We start from the raw sequence: 16,076 nt of genomic DNA on the forward strand, positions 1-16,076 counted from the left end.
CAACAGAAAGATGAGGCTCAAATTTAAAAACAGACATATTTCTAGCAGGTTTTTTTTTTCTTTTGCTCTGGAATCTGAATTCTAATTATGCTAGGATTGTGTAAGCTGCTGAAACTTTCAAAAGATTTCAAATCCATCGATTTGGCCGCTCGTTTCTGTTTCCCTCCCCCTGCCTCTTGTCCTTGTTCTCCCCAGAGTGCCATGAAAACACTGGAAAACAACCCAGCTGGATCTTGCCAGAAAACTCTCCCACTCTTTGCAAAGGAACGAAATCAGAGAGGACAGAGCCAGTGACGTCACAAGACCTGCTTGCCTCCAGGAACCAATGGCAGAAAGGTGACCCCAAGAGGCCCTGGTTCCTGTTTGCTCCCAAAACTTGGCCTGTGGTTAGAAAGCAGGTGTCCTGGCTATCAAAGACTGCAGCTGCGAAAGAGGTTTTCATGGACAGATCCTGGAGGTGGTCCCTGCCAGTTCAGCCCTGTGAATGACACCCATGCAGGTGTGACGCAGCAGGGACTGAATGGCTGCGCACCAGGTTTGTGTTAAGGACCAAACAAGGACCAAACAATCCCCGTTAGAATGGCTCCCTGTAGCAAGTGGATTTTTCTCTGAACTACTTCTGTGTTAACCAAGGTTGACCCACACCCTCTGGTTCAAGACCCAGCGAAGTTGACAAATGGTTTTGCACAATCTGCCTTTGATCCCATCCAAGAGGGGTTCAAGAGTGAAAAGGTTCTACTGGGCCTGCTGTGACTTTATCTGATGTCAGAATAGACTGAAGGAAGGAAAGGGACACTATCCCCAGGCAAGACTCAAGGCAAACCTTTGTAGGATTGTTCTGTGAAGCCAGTGAAAGTTTCAGGCCAGATCTCCTTGGAGAAAAACTGTAGGTTGGGGGGGATCCTTTGGCCAGGTTTCAAAGAGACCAGTGAGCTCCTTAGGGTGCTCCTCCACCCCCTTGAGGGTATTCCAAGGATCTGGCCCAACAATGCTGCCTGACCGTTGCAAACAGCAGCTGCCACTGTCCCTAGGGGCCAATGAGAGGGCCTCACTTGCAGCTGGAGAGAAGCAAGCAGAGTATGAGATCAGCCAGGCGGTTTGGCCTGCCTGCTCCGGAAGGGTCGGGGAGGGGTGGTGGGCTCGTACCCTGCAGGCTCTGATACATGCTCCAGTAGATGCGCAGGCAGTTTTTCTCCTTCTTCATACCCCGCTTGCAGCGGCAGTTGTACAGAGACTTCTGCTTCAGGGCCTCCATGGCGCTGCGGCACTCATCCTTGGCCTCGAGACCTGACGCCAGGCTGAAGTTGGTCTCCTTGCCCGCCACGCACTGCCTCAGCGTGCGGTACTTGCTGCTGCAGCTCTGCTCCTTCAGACACTGATCACTGGCTTTCACGCAATCCAGGCGGTCTCCGCCGCTCACTTCCACCGACAGCAGCAAGTCTGCGGGGTAGAGGAGAAGGAATGGGCGCTGCCAGCCAGGTGGAGATCCCTGGCGCCCCGGTTCGGGATTGGCGGGCTGGGAGGGAAGAACACGTGCCCCGGGGTAAGGATGCTGGGTCAGCGTTCCCGGGCTCCCGGCGCTGGCAGCAAGTCCACACACCCCCTGGCCCAGACTAACAGTCCATTTCCCAGCCCCTGGGGCTCAGCAGCCAGATTTCTTCACCCAGCCTGTAAGCGGAGGGTAGTGCAGGTTCAGCCTGGCAGGCCTTCAGCGCTCTGCCCCGGAGCCTACTCTACCCACCGCACACCACTTCCCTACCGCCCCAGGCCAACTGAGGCACAGTGGCCGCCCTAGGCGAAGGCGCTCCCAGGGCCCGGGTTAGCCCAGCCCTGCGGCTTTGAATGGAAGAAAGCGAGCTGGGCGCAGGAAGGACAACTGTCCAACTGGAAGCATCCAGAAGTTAATAGGGGAAAAGTTCTTCCTTCGAAGTTTGCTTCCCCAGCCGCAAGCTCGCCCACACCCCACCTGCCCTGCGCCCAGCGCGCCTCCTCAAGCTCCGTGGGACTGGCAGGGGGCGCACAGCCCGGGGTTCGGACCCCTTTAGTTCCCAACAGGCTGTGTGAGGGAAAAAAGCAACAGAAAATAAAAAGCAACACGGAGAGCCAGATGCAGCGACGGGCTGCCACCACTTCCCAAGCCCAGGGTTTCAAGGTCCCAATCCCCAAAATGAAACTTGCGCCTCTCTCCTCTCTTAACACCCTACTCTCGGAGAGGCCACCGGTGAGGGACCCGCGGGAAGACTCGTCAGGTCAAACAGCCGGCGGCCTCGACTTACCCAGAAGCGGCAAGGCGAAGTACAGGGTAGCCAGGAACATGGTGTCGGCGCGCAGCTGGTCCCCGCACCGCTAAAAAAAAAACAGCTGGAGGCGCCGTGGGTCTCGCCGAGGGCGCTCAGCATGCAGCAATCCCCGGTAGGTCGTGCTCCTCAGGCCGCCCAAAGTTCAGCTCCATTCAGCGTGAGACGAAACTCCCGCTCCGTCAGCCGCCGCCGCCGCCGGCGACTCAGCTCCGGGCGGACGGCAGGAGCGAGGGCGGGAGGAGGTTCCGCTTTCAGGGGTTCAGGTCCGACCCAACCTGGAAGGGAGAGGGCGCTTTGAAATGAGAGTCCGGAGCCTCCTCCCACCGCCTCCCCGCCGTCCCCCGCAGCCGCCGCTGCCTTGGGGGACTTTCCGCCGCCCCCGGGAGGACCCACCCCAACCCGGGACACGGCCGGTGGGGGCAGGAGCGCATTTTCCGGAGCGCGCCGGTGAGGGCTGCGAGAGGTGAGATGCGGGCTCCCAAAGTCCGAGGGGCTGTCTTTCGGGTGCAACCCAAGAGACTGAACGCAGGCAAATAAATAAGCGTTACTTTTCCAGAGCCGCGGGCTTAGCGGTCGCAGCTTGCAGTCCAAGCCCACGGCGGCGGCGGCTCCCCAGCCAGCCCCGGCGCGCAAGCAGCCCCTTCTCCCGGGAAGTTGGCCGCCCCTGCCTCGCGTCCGCCCGCTCTGCCCGCCAGCCCTCCCCACCCAAGCCACCAAAGGCTACCTCAGTCGCCGTTACCCGCCCCCCTCCCCGGGTCTCGCCTCTTCTCAGAGGCAGCAGAGCCAGAGAGCGGAACCTTCCGTCCCGGCTGAGGCCGAAACCCGGCTCGAGCGCCCCTACCCGGGCGCCGGCGCCTCTCGCGTCCTCGCCGAGCGAGCGGAACTCGGGCGCGTCCACACCACCGGCCCCAGCCTCCGCGCGCCGGGGCAGGTGCAAACCCCGCGCCGCGAGCGCTCCCCCGGCCCCAAAGTTGGGGGTGGCTTGTGAAAAGGAAAAGAGGTAACAGAAGGTAGGTGCCGCGATGGGCACCCAAACCGACCAAAGGAGAAAACTCTCCAAACGCCACCAACCTGGACTCTACCGACCGCGTCCGGTTGCGGCGAGGAGCCAGTTTATTTATTTATTTATTCCCGGGAAGGGGGGAGGGGTGTCCCCGCCCCCTCCTCCCCTTTCCGGGCTCACTTTCTGTGCGCTGAGACAAAAAGATGCAGTAACCTACAAGCGCTCGGAGAGCCCTGTCAGACCAGGACGGTTTCCGAGCAGAGCCCAGGACTCTGATTCTTGTTAGGGATATCAGTGGTTTATTCGAAGTGGCGCCGAGGATTGCGGGTTCCAAGTCCGGGCTTCTCTGGGCAAGAAGATCTCCAGCCCGGCTTGCTCCTGCCGCTCCCCGCCCCCCCCCCCCCCCGCCCCGCGCTCCGCCTGTGCTCTCCCGGGTCCGTGTGCGCGGCCGCCGCAGCTGCACTCGCTCGGTGGCAGTGGGACCCGCGCCCGGACCCGCACTCTGGCGCGCGGAACACGTAGCGCTGTGCAGCCGGCCGTGGGTGCTACCAGACATATTCTCTCTCTCTCTCTCTCTCTCTCTCTCTCTCTCGGACACACACACACACACGCATACACACACAACGTACAGACTCGCTTTTAGCGCAGTCGGACCAGATCCTGCTTCCCAACACAAACTTATTTTTGCCCACGTCACTCGCGGCGGTGACTCCAGCCTTGGTACCTCAAGCACACCCCCTCTCTCGCCCCGCCTGCCCCAGCGACTGTCGCGGATGCGCCCATCCGTTAGTCCCGCCACCGCGTCATGCACACATACGCTTACACATTCACACACACGTACACACTCAATCACTCATGGTCTCTGTACCTGTGTGCTCGAGCTAGACAAAAAACGAAGACCCCAGCCCACTGCATTTAACCCCCGGTCAGACCTGGCAATGACAAATTTATAAGCTGACCTCCATCTTGGCTGTTTAAAGAGAACATTTAAAAAGAGAATATATATATAAATTCTCTTTGGGATACATATATCCCAACACACCCGCGCGGAAGTTAACACTCCCCCCAGCGGGGAGAGGCTGCTTTCAGGTGGCCTGTGGCACCCGGAGTCCGGTCCTGGACCTTTGCGCCCCTTTCCCAACGTCGGGAGTCGCTCTGGGCTCCAGGCGCTAACCTGTGCAGAGGACAGGCTGCGGTGGTGGCTTGGGGCTTGTCTTTGGAATCTGTGTTGATGCCCAAGTTCATCTCTCGGGAAACGGAGTTTCAACGAAGTCTGTGAGCTCAGCTGTCAAATCCACAAACCCATCAGGCCAGACAATGGGTCGCCTCGGAGGAAAGAGAAGGAACGCTGGTTTTGATGGAGGGGGGTTAATTGAAAGGGCAAGGGCTTTGGTTGAAGTTGGAGGCCCCTCAATAAGGACAGGGAGTTGGAGGGAGGGAGAGAGGAGGGTTGGGCAGCTCTCCATTCAACTACACAGCAGTCTGGCGCGCCCAGGCTACAGCGGCGGCCGGTGGGGACGCTGGCATCCTGTGCAGTCGCCCACCAGTATCTGTGCCTCTTTGTGTGCCCTGCACCCCGAGCGCGTCCCACCACCCACACTCCCCACTCGCTGCGCACCAGTGCCTACGGGGGCATATCTGCAGCAGCTCTGTCGGTCCTGGAGTGCCCCTCCCTTCCCCTCAGCTGCGGCTCTCTCTCTCTCTGGCTGGCTCTCTCTCTCTCTGTCACACACACACAATCACGCTACATGGATTTCTAATTCAGTGTATCGGTTTACACTTGGTTGTTGAGTAAACAAAGCAAGCATATGTTACATTCTCTCGACAGATGGTTCGAACCAAGGGCTACTGAAGTTCTCTTTCTCTAGTATTGGTAACAGTCGAAGTTTCTGGGTGGGCTCATTGGAAATGTAATTAAGTCTTACAATCGGTCTCCTCCCCTTTATTCCATATCTTTACACTCATACACACAATGAAGAAATCTGGAGGAGAGGGCTTAACTGGAAAGAGAGGTGGATATCAATTATGTATTTATCTGAACACGTGTTTCTCCATGGACACCCCAAACCCTCTTTCATGGTCTCATTTTATAAGTAGAAGGGGATGTCTTCCTTTAGGAAGGTAGTAATAGGAATTCATAGTGATGATGAAAACTGAGTTTTGTTTTAAAAATACTGATAGTAAACCACCAGCTGCTATCAACTGTGATGTCCAAAATAATAGTTACATTCCTATGGCACTTCAAAGGTTTAGCCAACTTAAGCAAAAGAAACAGCGACATTCATCAGTATGGCTGATCTCATTTGAAGTGCTCAATGTGTGGCCAGTGGTTAACATATCACAAAATACTGCTGTGGAATATTTCCAGTACTTTGTGATATGTGAACAGCATTGCGCTGGAGTGCCACTGCAGAGTTGGCTCATGTGGTATGCATACACAGGAAGTCAGTAGAACAGCAGAATGGGGGCAGGCATGAAGTGGTGATTTACAATGAGAGTTGTGAGGGTGATGATGATAACAACGTGGGTAGTGATGGTGATACTCTCTCCTGGAGGCTGAAGAGTCATGAAAACACAGCTCACTGCTGCTGTGTTTTCCATTCAGGGTGAGATCTGTAGGGGATGATGTTATCAGCAGCCTTGGGGCCAGTATTTGGTGTGCTGGCTGAGACCTCCTAGTGCCTGGGGTGTTCTCTGCTCCTACTTCCAGCGTCCTGTTAATGTGCACTGTGGGAGGCAGCAGGTGGTTCACGTGATTAGCATCCCGCCACCCATGCGAGCAACCTAGATTGAGTGTCAGGATTGTGGTTTTAATGTGTTGCATTCACTTGGGTGTAAATGAGCAGACAGAAGAACTCACTGCCTCTTTCTCTCTCTGCGCTTGTCTGACTTTTAATAAATGAAATTTTAAAATAATTTTTCTAAAAAAATTAAAAGCTAAACTTCCCAGGAGAACTAGTCCATGCTCTGACATAAGACTTATTGTTGTAACAGCTAGTGTGTGTGTGTGTGAGAGAGAGAGAGAGAGAGACAGACAGACAGACAGAATTTTACAGCTATATTCACTACTAAAGGTGAGAAACACACGGCCAGAAAGCCCGGAGTTAGGGAAGATAGGAAAGTGTCGTGACTTACTGCGTTAGTATTATCTCCGTCTCCAGTGAGCAGGACTGATCTCAGGAGAACAGGTGACATGGAATAAAAACATAAATGACTATAAAGATGTATGCAATCCTCTGTGGCATGTTTTCTCAGCAGAAAATTGGTTTTAATGCTACAAAATTAGGTGCAATCCACCCATAAGCACATGAAGTGAGCAATTTTCTTATATTTCTTGATGAAGTGTATTTTTGTAAGCTATCAGATCAGTCATGATAAGAATGTCAGTTTCATTCCACGCAGCATTCTGTCTCTCACTCTTGTTGACTTGGCCTATAGACTACCGTGTAAAACATATGCATTTTGCAAAATTATACTGCTGAAAAAGCTTTCAAGTTTCTTGAACTCAAACTAGTCTGAGTCCACCCTTCGACATTCGCCAACTGACAAGGTTTACATCTGTTTCTGCATAAAATGATTCAACAGTTCGTATTGTGTCATGTTCTTTTTTCTCCTACTACACGTTTTAGCCCATTCAATTCCACCTGCCCAAAAGGTACTTCCCCTTGATAGCTTAAGGACTCAGCTCAACTCCAACATATCACTTCAGGATAGCAAGGATCCCTTTGTTGCTAACTAAGAGTTCATGTGGCACACTTCATGGCTACATTGAAATCTGTAGCAGAATTGTTGTGACATTGTACTATAGTTAGTTGCTACATATCTATCTATTCAACTGGAATGAGAGCTTCTTGAAGGCAAGAAGGTGTTCTAGTCATTTTGTTGCATCTTCAGCCGTTAGCTAGATGACTCACAGGCCATCACCCCATCCATGCCTACCGATCATGCATATCGATTGCATGAATAATGAGTAGTGCTGCTTCTCATTTTCCTTTGACACAATAATTTTGCTGAAAGGTTGATATGAAATCCTTTTACTATACGAACAATGCTAAGCATAAGGACTTCATACAATTACTGGTATTGCTGTTCCAATAATAGTATCAAATGTGCTTTATTCCTTTGGGGATTTGACATTTAAATTTTTTTTAAACAAAACCCATTATTGTAATAGAATGCTCTTTTTCTGGTTCACTTTAATAGTAACATATGACAGATTTCGTTTCTGGGAAATGATAGCTTGCCTTAGGTCATATTTTAAGGCATAAAGCCAGAAGCAGAGTAACATTTCCACCTGAAGTTCTCTAATCATCTAGAAATGTGCCTCTCTGGGACAAGGGCCAGATCAGCACTATCCTGGAGCCTTCATCCTCAAAGGCAAATTTTAAAAAGCCAAATTGCCCCCAATTTTTTTTTTAAATCCTTATATAGAAAGACAGTTCCTCCTGTAATCTGTTTAGCAAAATGTGAAAATAGTAATCATTCAGACGAGAAAACTGGCGTTAGGGTCTCTGTGCTGACACCGAACTCATCTTTGAATACTGGATGTTTCCCTTCAGCAGCTCAAGAACAGCTGGTCGTTCTCGGATTTCAGAGCCCTTTTCCAGACTGACTGTATTAAGATGGGTCTTTTGAACATTACTTGCAAATGGAAGATTCTTATTATCTCTCAGGATTTCAACCCCCTAGGAACCTGTCTTAGGAAATCAGTCTCCCTCCTTCATTTCAACTGTTTTTCATTTCTTAGCACTAGGACGCCAGTACAAGGATTTCCAATGCATTTGTGGACGAATATGCGTGAGAGTTGAAGTCATTTGTACTTTGGCCTTCTGCCACAAGATGCATTCAAGGTGTACAGCCTTGATGAAATAAAGTGCCTGTCATGCCTTATGGCTTGAATATATGGCCAAAGGTTCCCTGTCTTCAGGAGACTTGCAAGGGTTTTCTAGTGACTGCCAAAGGTGTGGGATTAAAAGCCCTGCTCACCTCAGGCCTCTTCATCCAGGAAGCCTGGGGAACGCCTACTCACAGAATGCACCTTTTCTCTCTGCCGCTATCCAGACAAGCCCTCAGCTCTGTTCCCACAGGACTCCTCCATCCTGAGGACAAGAGGGAAGCCTAATCCCTAGCTTTGTCCAGTAATTAGCCTCTCTCCCGAGGCAGCAAACACAGATGCTGAGCAGGATGAGCTTTGGGACGTGGCAGGAAAACAGACTGAAAACACTGACTCATGGCTTCAGGAGCCTTTTAGCAGCCTTCAAGACAGTAACACATCCTCATTTCTATGGACGCTCCCAGGGTATAAAGGGGGTGGGATGGAGCTTCAGCCATCAGGGACAAAGTAGCAGAGGTAGCAGAGGTGGCCAGGGACTTGGGAGTGAGTGGCTGAGAGGCCCTTCAGCAACAATGAAGGCTCTGTAATGGAACCCTGCTCTTCGCTGCCACTTCCCTGGTGGACATTCAATAAATGCCATGGAAATGAACTGTTTACCAAAAGCCAAACCCCTGCAAGTGCTGTTGTAGGAGCATGCTAACGTGATTAGCTTGCAGTTAATCACGATGCCCTCATCAGAACTAATTAGGCCGATGGTGACTGTAACACAAAGGATCAGGGGCCTGTTTCAAAGTCCTCTTGTGACATCATTTCGAAGTCATTTCAAACTCCTCCAAAGCTGTTGCTCTGAAAACAAATAGGCAGGGTGATGTTCTGCAAGTTGTTGGTTTCATTTTCCCCTGTCAAAAATCTGTCAAAAAAGTCGGTTGAAACTTTCAAGGACAAAGCATCACACAATATGAGGCTTTTCCTCAAATGTGAAGTCTACAGAAGGAATGACAATTCTGTGGTACAGGTTATCTAGCACAAAGGTGAATTAGCGAATCCACGAGGTGCACTCTCATAAGGAACAGGTGAGGTTGCCCTTGACACAGCTCATGAACTTGAGGCTCTGACACAGAGTTAAAGTGAGACCCATTTGGGTCTGATCTGAATGTTTTGTTAAACTTCAGATGCAGATGGATCAATGGGATGACAGCTCTGTGTGGATTTGTTGCTACGTACAACCCATACTATGAAAGGTATTTTTTCTCTTTCTGTCCCCAGAAGACCTCTTGATAAAGTCTCCTCTTAGCCTTCAGCTTTTTCTCTCAACTGTCAATAGCAACTCCATCTGTACTCTGTAACAGTCCATTGATTGATTGATTCATGAACTAATTGTGTTTGCTGATTTGTTTCTTTGACTCTCTCCAGCGGCTACTCTTGGGATGCGTACTGCAAAGAAGGTCCAATCTGACTGCCTTTTCCACCCTGATAGAGACCTCTGGCTATCCCCAGGGTTCTTCTCCCATTCTTCTATAGAGGTTCCCTTCAAATAGCAAGCCCTGCCTCATTTATTAATCACCAACAGCAATTATTTTATAAAACATACAATGTGAAAAGGCATCACAAGGGCCAGCACTGTGACTAAGCCACCACCTGTGACGCTGGCGTCCCATATGAGTGACAGTTCAAGTTTCAGCTGCCCTACTTCCAGCTCCTGCTGATGTGCCCAGGCAAAACAAAAGCTACCCCAAGGTTTGCAGCCTGCTGCCACACGGGAGGAACTGGTTGTAGTTCCAGGTTTTCATCCCGGGTCTGGCCCAGCCTCAGCCGTTGTGGCCATTTGGAGAGCAAACCCTCAAATGGAAGTTCCTGCATTCATTCTCTCTCTCTCTGCCTCTCTCTCCCTCTCTCTCTGCCTCTCTCTCCTTCTCTCCCCCTTTCTTCCTGTAACTCAGCCTTTCAAACAAATAAATATCTTAAACATTATTTTTCAAGAAGCACAGAAAGTAGGATATATAAAGGGCATTTGTATTGAGTTGCTACATAAAATACATTTTTAATTGTGATTCATGATTATAAAAATATGCAAGTTACTGCACCGTGTCAATAATTAGAATATATCAATGCACTGGTGTTTTATTTGTACATTAGCTACCCAAATATAAAGACTGCACTTCCCGTTCTCCTTTCCATGAAGTGCTATGGTTTGGATGTGGCTTGAGCATGTTCCCCAAAGGTTCATGTGTTGGAGCCTGGGTCTCCTGCAGTGCTACTAAGACATGATGTGTGCCTTTAAGGGGTGGGGCTTCAGGGAAGGGCTTTAGACCAATGAGTGCACTGTCCTCTCTCACGAGATTGCTGAATTAGTTCTTCCAAAAGGGTTGTCAGATGAAGAACCAGTGCTGCCCCACCTGGCTTCCTTCCTGGTGCCGTGCGTGCCATCCCTCCACAATGCCACCCACCACTGCACTCTCACTAGAGGCAGAATCAACAGGTCTGCCTGACCTCAGATCCTCAGCCCCTCAAAATGTAACTAAATAAACCTCTTTTATTGACCAAGTAGCTTGTCTTTTCTCTTTTGGTAGAGTAATGAAAAGCTCTGGTGAGTAAGACGTGGCAGAAGGATGTCAAGAGCCTCCGAGGATGTGTCTTTAGTCTGTGTCTTTGTAATTTTGATTCTGCTGCATGGACAACCAAGTGTGTGAAAATATATAGGACAGATGGCAGAGTGTCTTCCTGGGGGACAGAGGTCTTCTTTTTCTGGAGTTTTCTAGCCCTTACTACTACGTATGAGGTAATTAAGCTTGTATTTGAGTCACTTCTGTTAGGTTTCCAATACATGCAGCAAATGTTGTCAAACTGGTACATCCACAATCTCCAATGGAAGAGTATAAAGGGAAATAAAGTCAATTAAAAATATGTGTTAATTTCCTATTACAGACTAAGCCACCTACTAGGCTGCTTCAGGAAATATAAAAGAATGTTGGATCCAAAGGAATATTGGATTGAAATATGGTAGAAAGTGTAGGGCCAGTTGTCAGTAAAATGGAGGTAAACATGAGACTCTGAGGGAAGCACTGGTTCCACATTCTGTACTGGAAACCCGGGGCTCAACTCTTGGCTCTGCTTCTAATCCAGCCTTTTGCCGATGTGCAGCCTGGGAAGTAGCAAGTGATGTTTTAAATTTCTGCGTCTCTGAGGCCCATGTGGGAAACTTTACCTAATTTCTTGGCTCCTGGCTTCAATTAGACCAGAGCCATTCTGTTGGGGAGTGAGTCAGTGAATGAAAGATTCTCTCTCTCCCTTCCTCTCCTTCTCTTTCCTCTTTCCCCTTAGTCTCCCGCTCCCCCTCCCACCTCCACTTCAAATATATAAGTAAATAATGTAAAAAAATGAGATTGTGTGTAGTCAGGAGAAATGGCTAGAAAGTGGAAAATGAAAAGTGAAGTAGATCCACAGAAATGAGAAAAGGGTCATCACAGGGTCGCGAGATGGGAGGGACAGCTGCAGACCGTGTCAGCCACACTGAAGCACTGCGAGCCAAGACCGCAGAGCAGCATAGCCTCCTCCGCTACAGCTCTGGATGGCACTCGACAAAGGCGATCAGCAGCAGCCCACGCTTGAGAAAGCTGCCAGTCCAAAGACTTGCATTTCATTTCCCCAAAAATAGTTGCTGTCATCAGGACAAAGACGCAAAGCTTCCTCGTTAGACCTCATGCAATGTAAGATACTGTCCTGGGGGTGATGCCATTCTTTGGATTTGATGGGAATGGCTTCCTTATGGAAACATCTCTTCCCATCCAGACACTTCTCCACTTCAGGAGGTGTAGATCTTTGCTCCAGTCTACAACATGTTAGTGAGACTTTCTAGCATTTCTCTAGGTAGTTTAAACTGGTAATGATGTGGATATTCTGGAATTCTATTCTTGCATATCAGATAAAAGCCATTTAACACTCTGGTTTCCCTACTTGGAAGATGCATGACTTGGAGATGCCTGGCTGGCAAGGCAAGGGTATGTGAAAAGGAAAAGTGTTATTTCAGCAGACTCACCACGGAGGTATGTGTTAATTAAGTTAATTGTGCCATCAGTGATGCAGCGGATGACAGTAACTGCTCCCTGTAATGGGGCTGGGTTATTGCCATCATTTATTAAATGTGCTGTTTTTCTTAAATGCAGTCACTTTCCCCTATTTTTAAAGCATGCACACACACATGCACAATTTATACTTTACTAACACTTTAATGTGAATTCAGTTACATGGTCTGTTCTTTATTCTGTGATGCAGCAGGAAAATTGTTTTCTTCTCTGAGCAGATGAGGAAACTGAAGCTCAAAGTCATCTGCCCACTTGCCAAAGGCCACCGGCTTCTTCATCAGGAACCAGATTCAAGTCCGGTATCCTTTCTTATGTACCACACTATCTAGTCAAGATTCAGGGTGTCCTGAAAGGCAAAGACCAAAATTTTATAGTCTGTATCCTCTCTAACATGGAATTAACAGGTGTAAAATAGTATTGTATCCTTGAAAATTATTGAATTGTCTGACTATTTTATTTCGCAAATTGCTGAATTAATAACCTCAGATATACACATTGATCACAATTTGGATAAAGAAGAATCTGAAGTTATTCCACACCCCTTCTCTAGTAGCCTCTCCAAAACATTAGAGGACATTGGGCCTAAACAGAATGATTCTCACTGCAATGATTATAAGACCCAGAAACAACGGAGAAAACAAGTGATAAGAGTCTTTAATGGGACTTAACTCACATTCCTGTTGAATGCTACAGTCAGTACATGTTCATTCAGAGACATACCCCAATGATTATCTTACCAAAAGGATTCCTTAATTTGCTGACTAAGAGTCCATCTCTAATGTTTTGAAATTTTTAATGGCCCCTGTCAAAAGATGAAATTCCTCAGGAGAATTAACTCAGAAGCACTGCTGGCCAATTTCACTTTGGTGTGACTGCGTTTTAGTTCCTCAGTTGGAAAGGAAAAGGGCCCCAGCATCATCATGTTCAATGGTCTGGATTAGCTTTGCACTGAGTTCCCAAGAAGCGAGTCATTCTAGAAAACAGTGAGCAGGCTTGGGTTAGTGTGCAGGGGAGTGACTCTGTCATGTCTAACAGCACCCACATGCTTGAAGGCAATTCTCAAAGATGCACTGAGAGCCTTCTAAAGCAAAGGCACTTTTATTCATGCAAAGCTATTGATGGAAACAGATTAAATATTGTTCCCCAGTTAGTGAAATAGTGGAATGCGCATGCGCTTCATCTTTTGCAGACTTCTAGAGTCATTATCTCACACTGCTGACAGGAGAACTCTTGACAAGGATCCCACTCCCCTCAGGCTGAGGAGGAGATGAGGTTAGAGAAGCAAATTTCCATCTGAAATCACTACTTCCTGCTATTATAGAACAATTGGAGAAACTGCAATAGAACCCAACCCTTGACCCACTGTGCAGAAAGCCAACTACTGACACCAGGAGGAAAATAGGTGTATTTTGCAAGGTGCAGAGCAAGGAGCTGTGCAGGTGTCACTTAATTTCTAGGCTTATTGAAAGGTTAGGGGTAGAGGCTCTTGTACTTTGCAGATGGGCCTGAGAGGTGCGTGTTCAGCTCATATGAAAGCTCCTGAGTGCTCTGCAGTAATCCCGACACTACTGTGCCGAGTTCTTCAGTGAATTGGATGACACCAAAGTGGGCTTGAGTTAGTATAGTGCTACATGCAGGTGGAAGTTACTTTTTGCCTGAGTCTTGAGGTTGCTGCAAAGAGACCCCTCAAGATAAAATGGAACATCAGAATGTAGTCTATAGGGGGATTTAAATGACCCTGCGAGCTTTACATTTGGGAACCTTGAAGGTTGGCCAAAACACATCCTCAATTCAATGAGGTAATGGTAGTGAGTGGTGATGTGATCACAGAAGTAGGCAAGGAGACTACACAAACAGAGCCCCTAGGAAACCAGGGCCTGCTGGTATCTAACTCCACATCCAAGGCACCGTATGAAGGCCTGATGTTACTGTCAACAAAACCACGGAGCAATGATTGAGGCTTTTTGGTCACCCAGGCACAGGGTGGCCCTGTGACCATCTCCCAATAGGAACTGTGGGCGCTGACTCTCTAGGGAAGTTTCTTGGTAGGTGATAGCTTATGTGATGTCACAAAATGCAGATGAAGCCCTCAGAGAGTGATTGGTTGTCTCCTGCCTGTCTAGTGATCTCTAGACCTCACTGCGCATGTCTTTGCTTTGCTACTCTTGTTTTGCCTCTTTTCACACTGACAAGCAGAGCCCTGAAGACCACTCCTTGCTGAATTCGGAGTCTTCCCATCAACTCATCTCACCCAGGGGAGATCTCAGGGACTGAAGCAAAGGAATGTCTTAGATGTGGTTCATGAAATGAATATACATTAGGTGTAACATTGGATCACTCAAGCCATTGCTGGCTTTGAGAAAATGAGACCTGTGTAGTCACCTGGGATCCCAGGCCAACAAGAGTCTTGAAACTGGTATAAGATGTTTTTGAAGCTCTTAATCATGCATGCACAAAGAGCCATGCATTTCGCTTTGCATTGGGTCCTACAAAGTGAAGCTGATCGTGAGTCAAGATGATGTTTAGAGATTAAAGAGCGTTGACTTAGAAATTAAAGATGTCCATGACATCTGTTTGCTCCAAATGTTTGCTTTCACACCGCTGGGGATTTTTCACTCAGCTTTCCAGAGGGTCTCAAAGTCTACCGGGTATGGATTGGCTTTGTGGAGCAAACTGTTACAGAGAACACAGAATGGCTGTGGGTCAGTCACAACTGAAGGCAAACCTGGCTATTCTGTGACTCATGACATCAGGATGTTGGCTCAGTATCTCCAAGTCAGCCCTTGAGAAAGCTGATCCAGTGAGAGGCACTGAGTTCCCCTTGTTAAAAAGCTTGACATGCACGATCATCTCTCTAGCCTTTCTCTTGCATTTTTCAGGATACCTGAATGCAGCCCAGACTCTGAGGAGTGTTGCTGATAGAAGCTATTTAATGATGTTATGTCCTGGGACTGCCACATCGGAGTGACTTAGTCTTGGTGATTGAGACAGAAAGGGATCATCTCTCTGCAGGCCAGGGATCCAGAAGGTTGGTATCTTCTGAGGCCTCTGAGGGAGACTGTTCCTGCCACTCTCCTGGTGCTTTGCTGGCCATCTCTGTCCTCCTTTGATTAGAGAATTGATCACTTGCGTTCCTTCTCCATGTTCACGTGGCATTCTCCTTGTGTGTGTCTACATGTGTGTGTGAGGGGGTGGGGTATGCATGTGTGTATAGATGCCACACATCTCCTTTCAATAAGGACACCAATCATACTAGATTGGAGCTACTCTAATTTAGACCTCATTTTAACTTGATCACCTCTGTCAAAACCCATACTTCCAAAACCAGACTCCTTTGGAGGTACTTGGGTGTGGTTTAAGATTTTAACATAGGAAATTGGGTCTGTTGGGGTGGTGAACAATCTTTCTTTTTTTCAAAGGCAGAGTTGAAGGCAGTCTAAGGTTCACTCCTTAGAGGGCCATAATGCCAGGGCTGAGCCAGGCTGAAGTCAGCAGCTTCATCCAAGTCTCCCACATGGGTGCCTGGGCACAAGCAATTGAGCCATCTTTCATTGCTTTCCCGGGCACATTAACAGGGAGCTGGATTGGAACTGAAATAACCAGGACAAAAACTGGCACTCATACGGGGTGCTGGCATTGCAGGTGGCAATTTAACCCTCTGCAGCACAACATTGGCCCATGTGTATAGTTCATCCCATAACAAATTTCATCATATTTTTTCCAACACACTAGGCTCTTTGGAACCTAACTGCTATCTTTGGCTCGTGGAACTTGTGTTTTTCTGCACAGGTGGAGAGAGATTCTAGAAACATAAGATGAGGAGAGGAAAGAATGTAGTCAGCTGGGATAGCAGGGTG

The 16,076-nt window shown here is 48.6% G+C and overlaps 1 protein-coding gene across 2 annotated transcripts in view; it reads right to left on the minus strand.

Moving 5' to 3' along the window:
* The window catches only part of GFRA1 (GDNF family receptor alpha 1), a 195,513-nt gene extending 191,864 nt beyond the window's left edge, over positions 1-3,649 (minus strand). The window contains exons 1-3 of one of the 2 annotated variants that reach the window (XM_004579794.2): positions 3,521-3,649; positions 2,277-2,575; positions 1,147-1,440 (exon numbers count right to left, since the gene is read on the minus strand). In XM_004579794.2, coding sequence (XP_004579851.1) covers positions 1,147-1,440; positions 2,277-2,316 — 334 coding nt within the window. In that variant the 5' untranslated portion in view covers positions 2,317-2,575; positions 3,521-3,649. Of the gene's footprint in view, positions 1-1,146; positions 1,441-2,276; positions 2,641-3,520 lie in introns of those variants that run through there. The other variant, XM_004579795.3, reaches the window with a different exon arrangement.
* Between the last annotated feature and the right edge of the window lie 12,427 nt (positions 3,650-16,076).

Source organism: Ochotona princeps, chromosome 13 (assembly GCF_030435755.1).
Source record: "Ochotona princeps isolate mOchPri1 chromosome 13, mOchPri1.hap1, whole genome shotgun sequence".
Lineage (NCBI taxonomy): Eukaryota > Metazoa > Chordata > Mammalia > Lagomorpha > Ochotonidae > Ochotona > Ochotona princeps.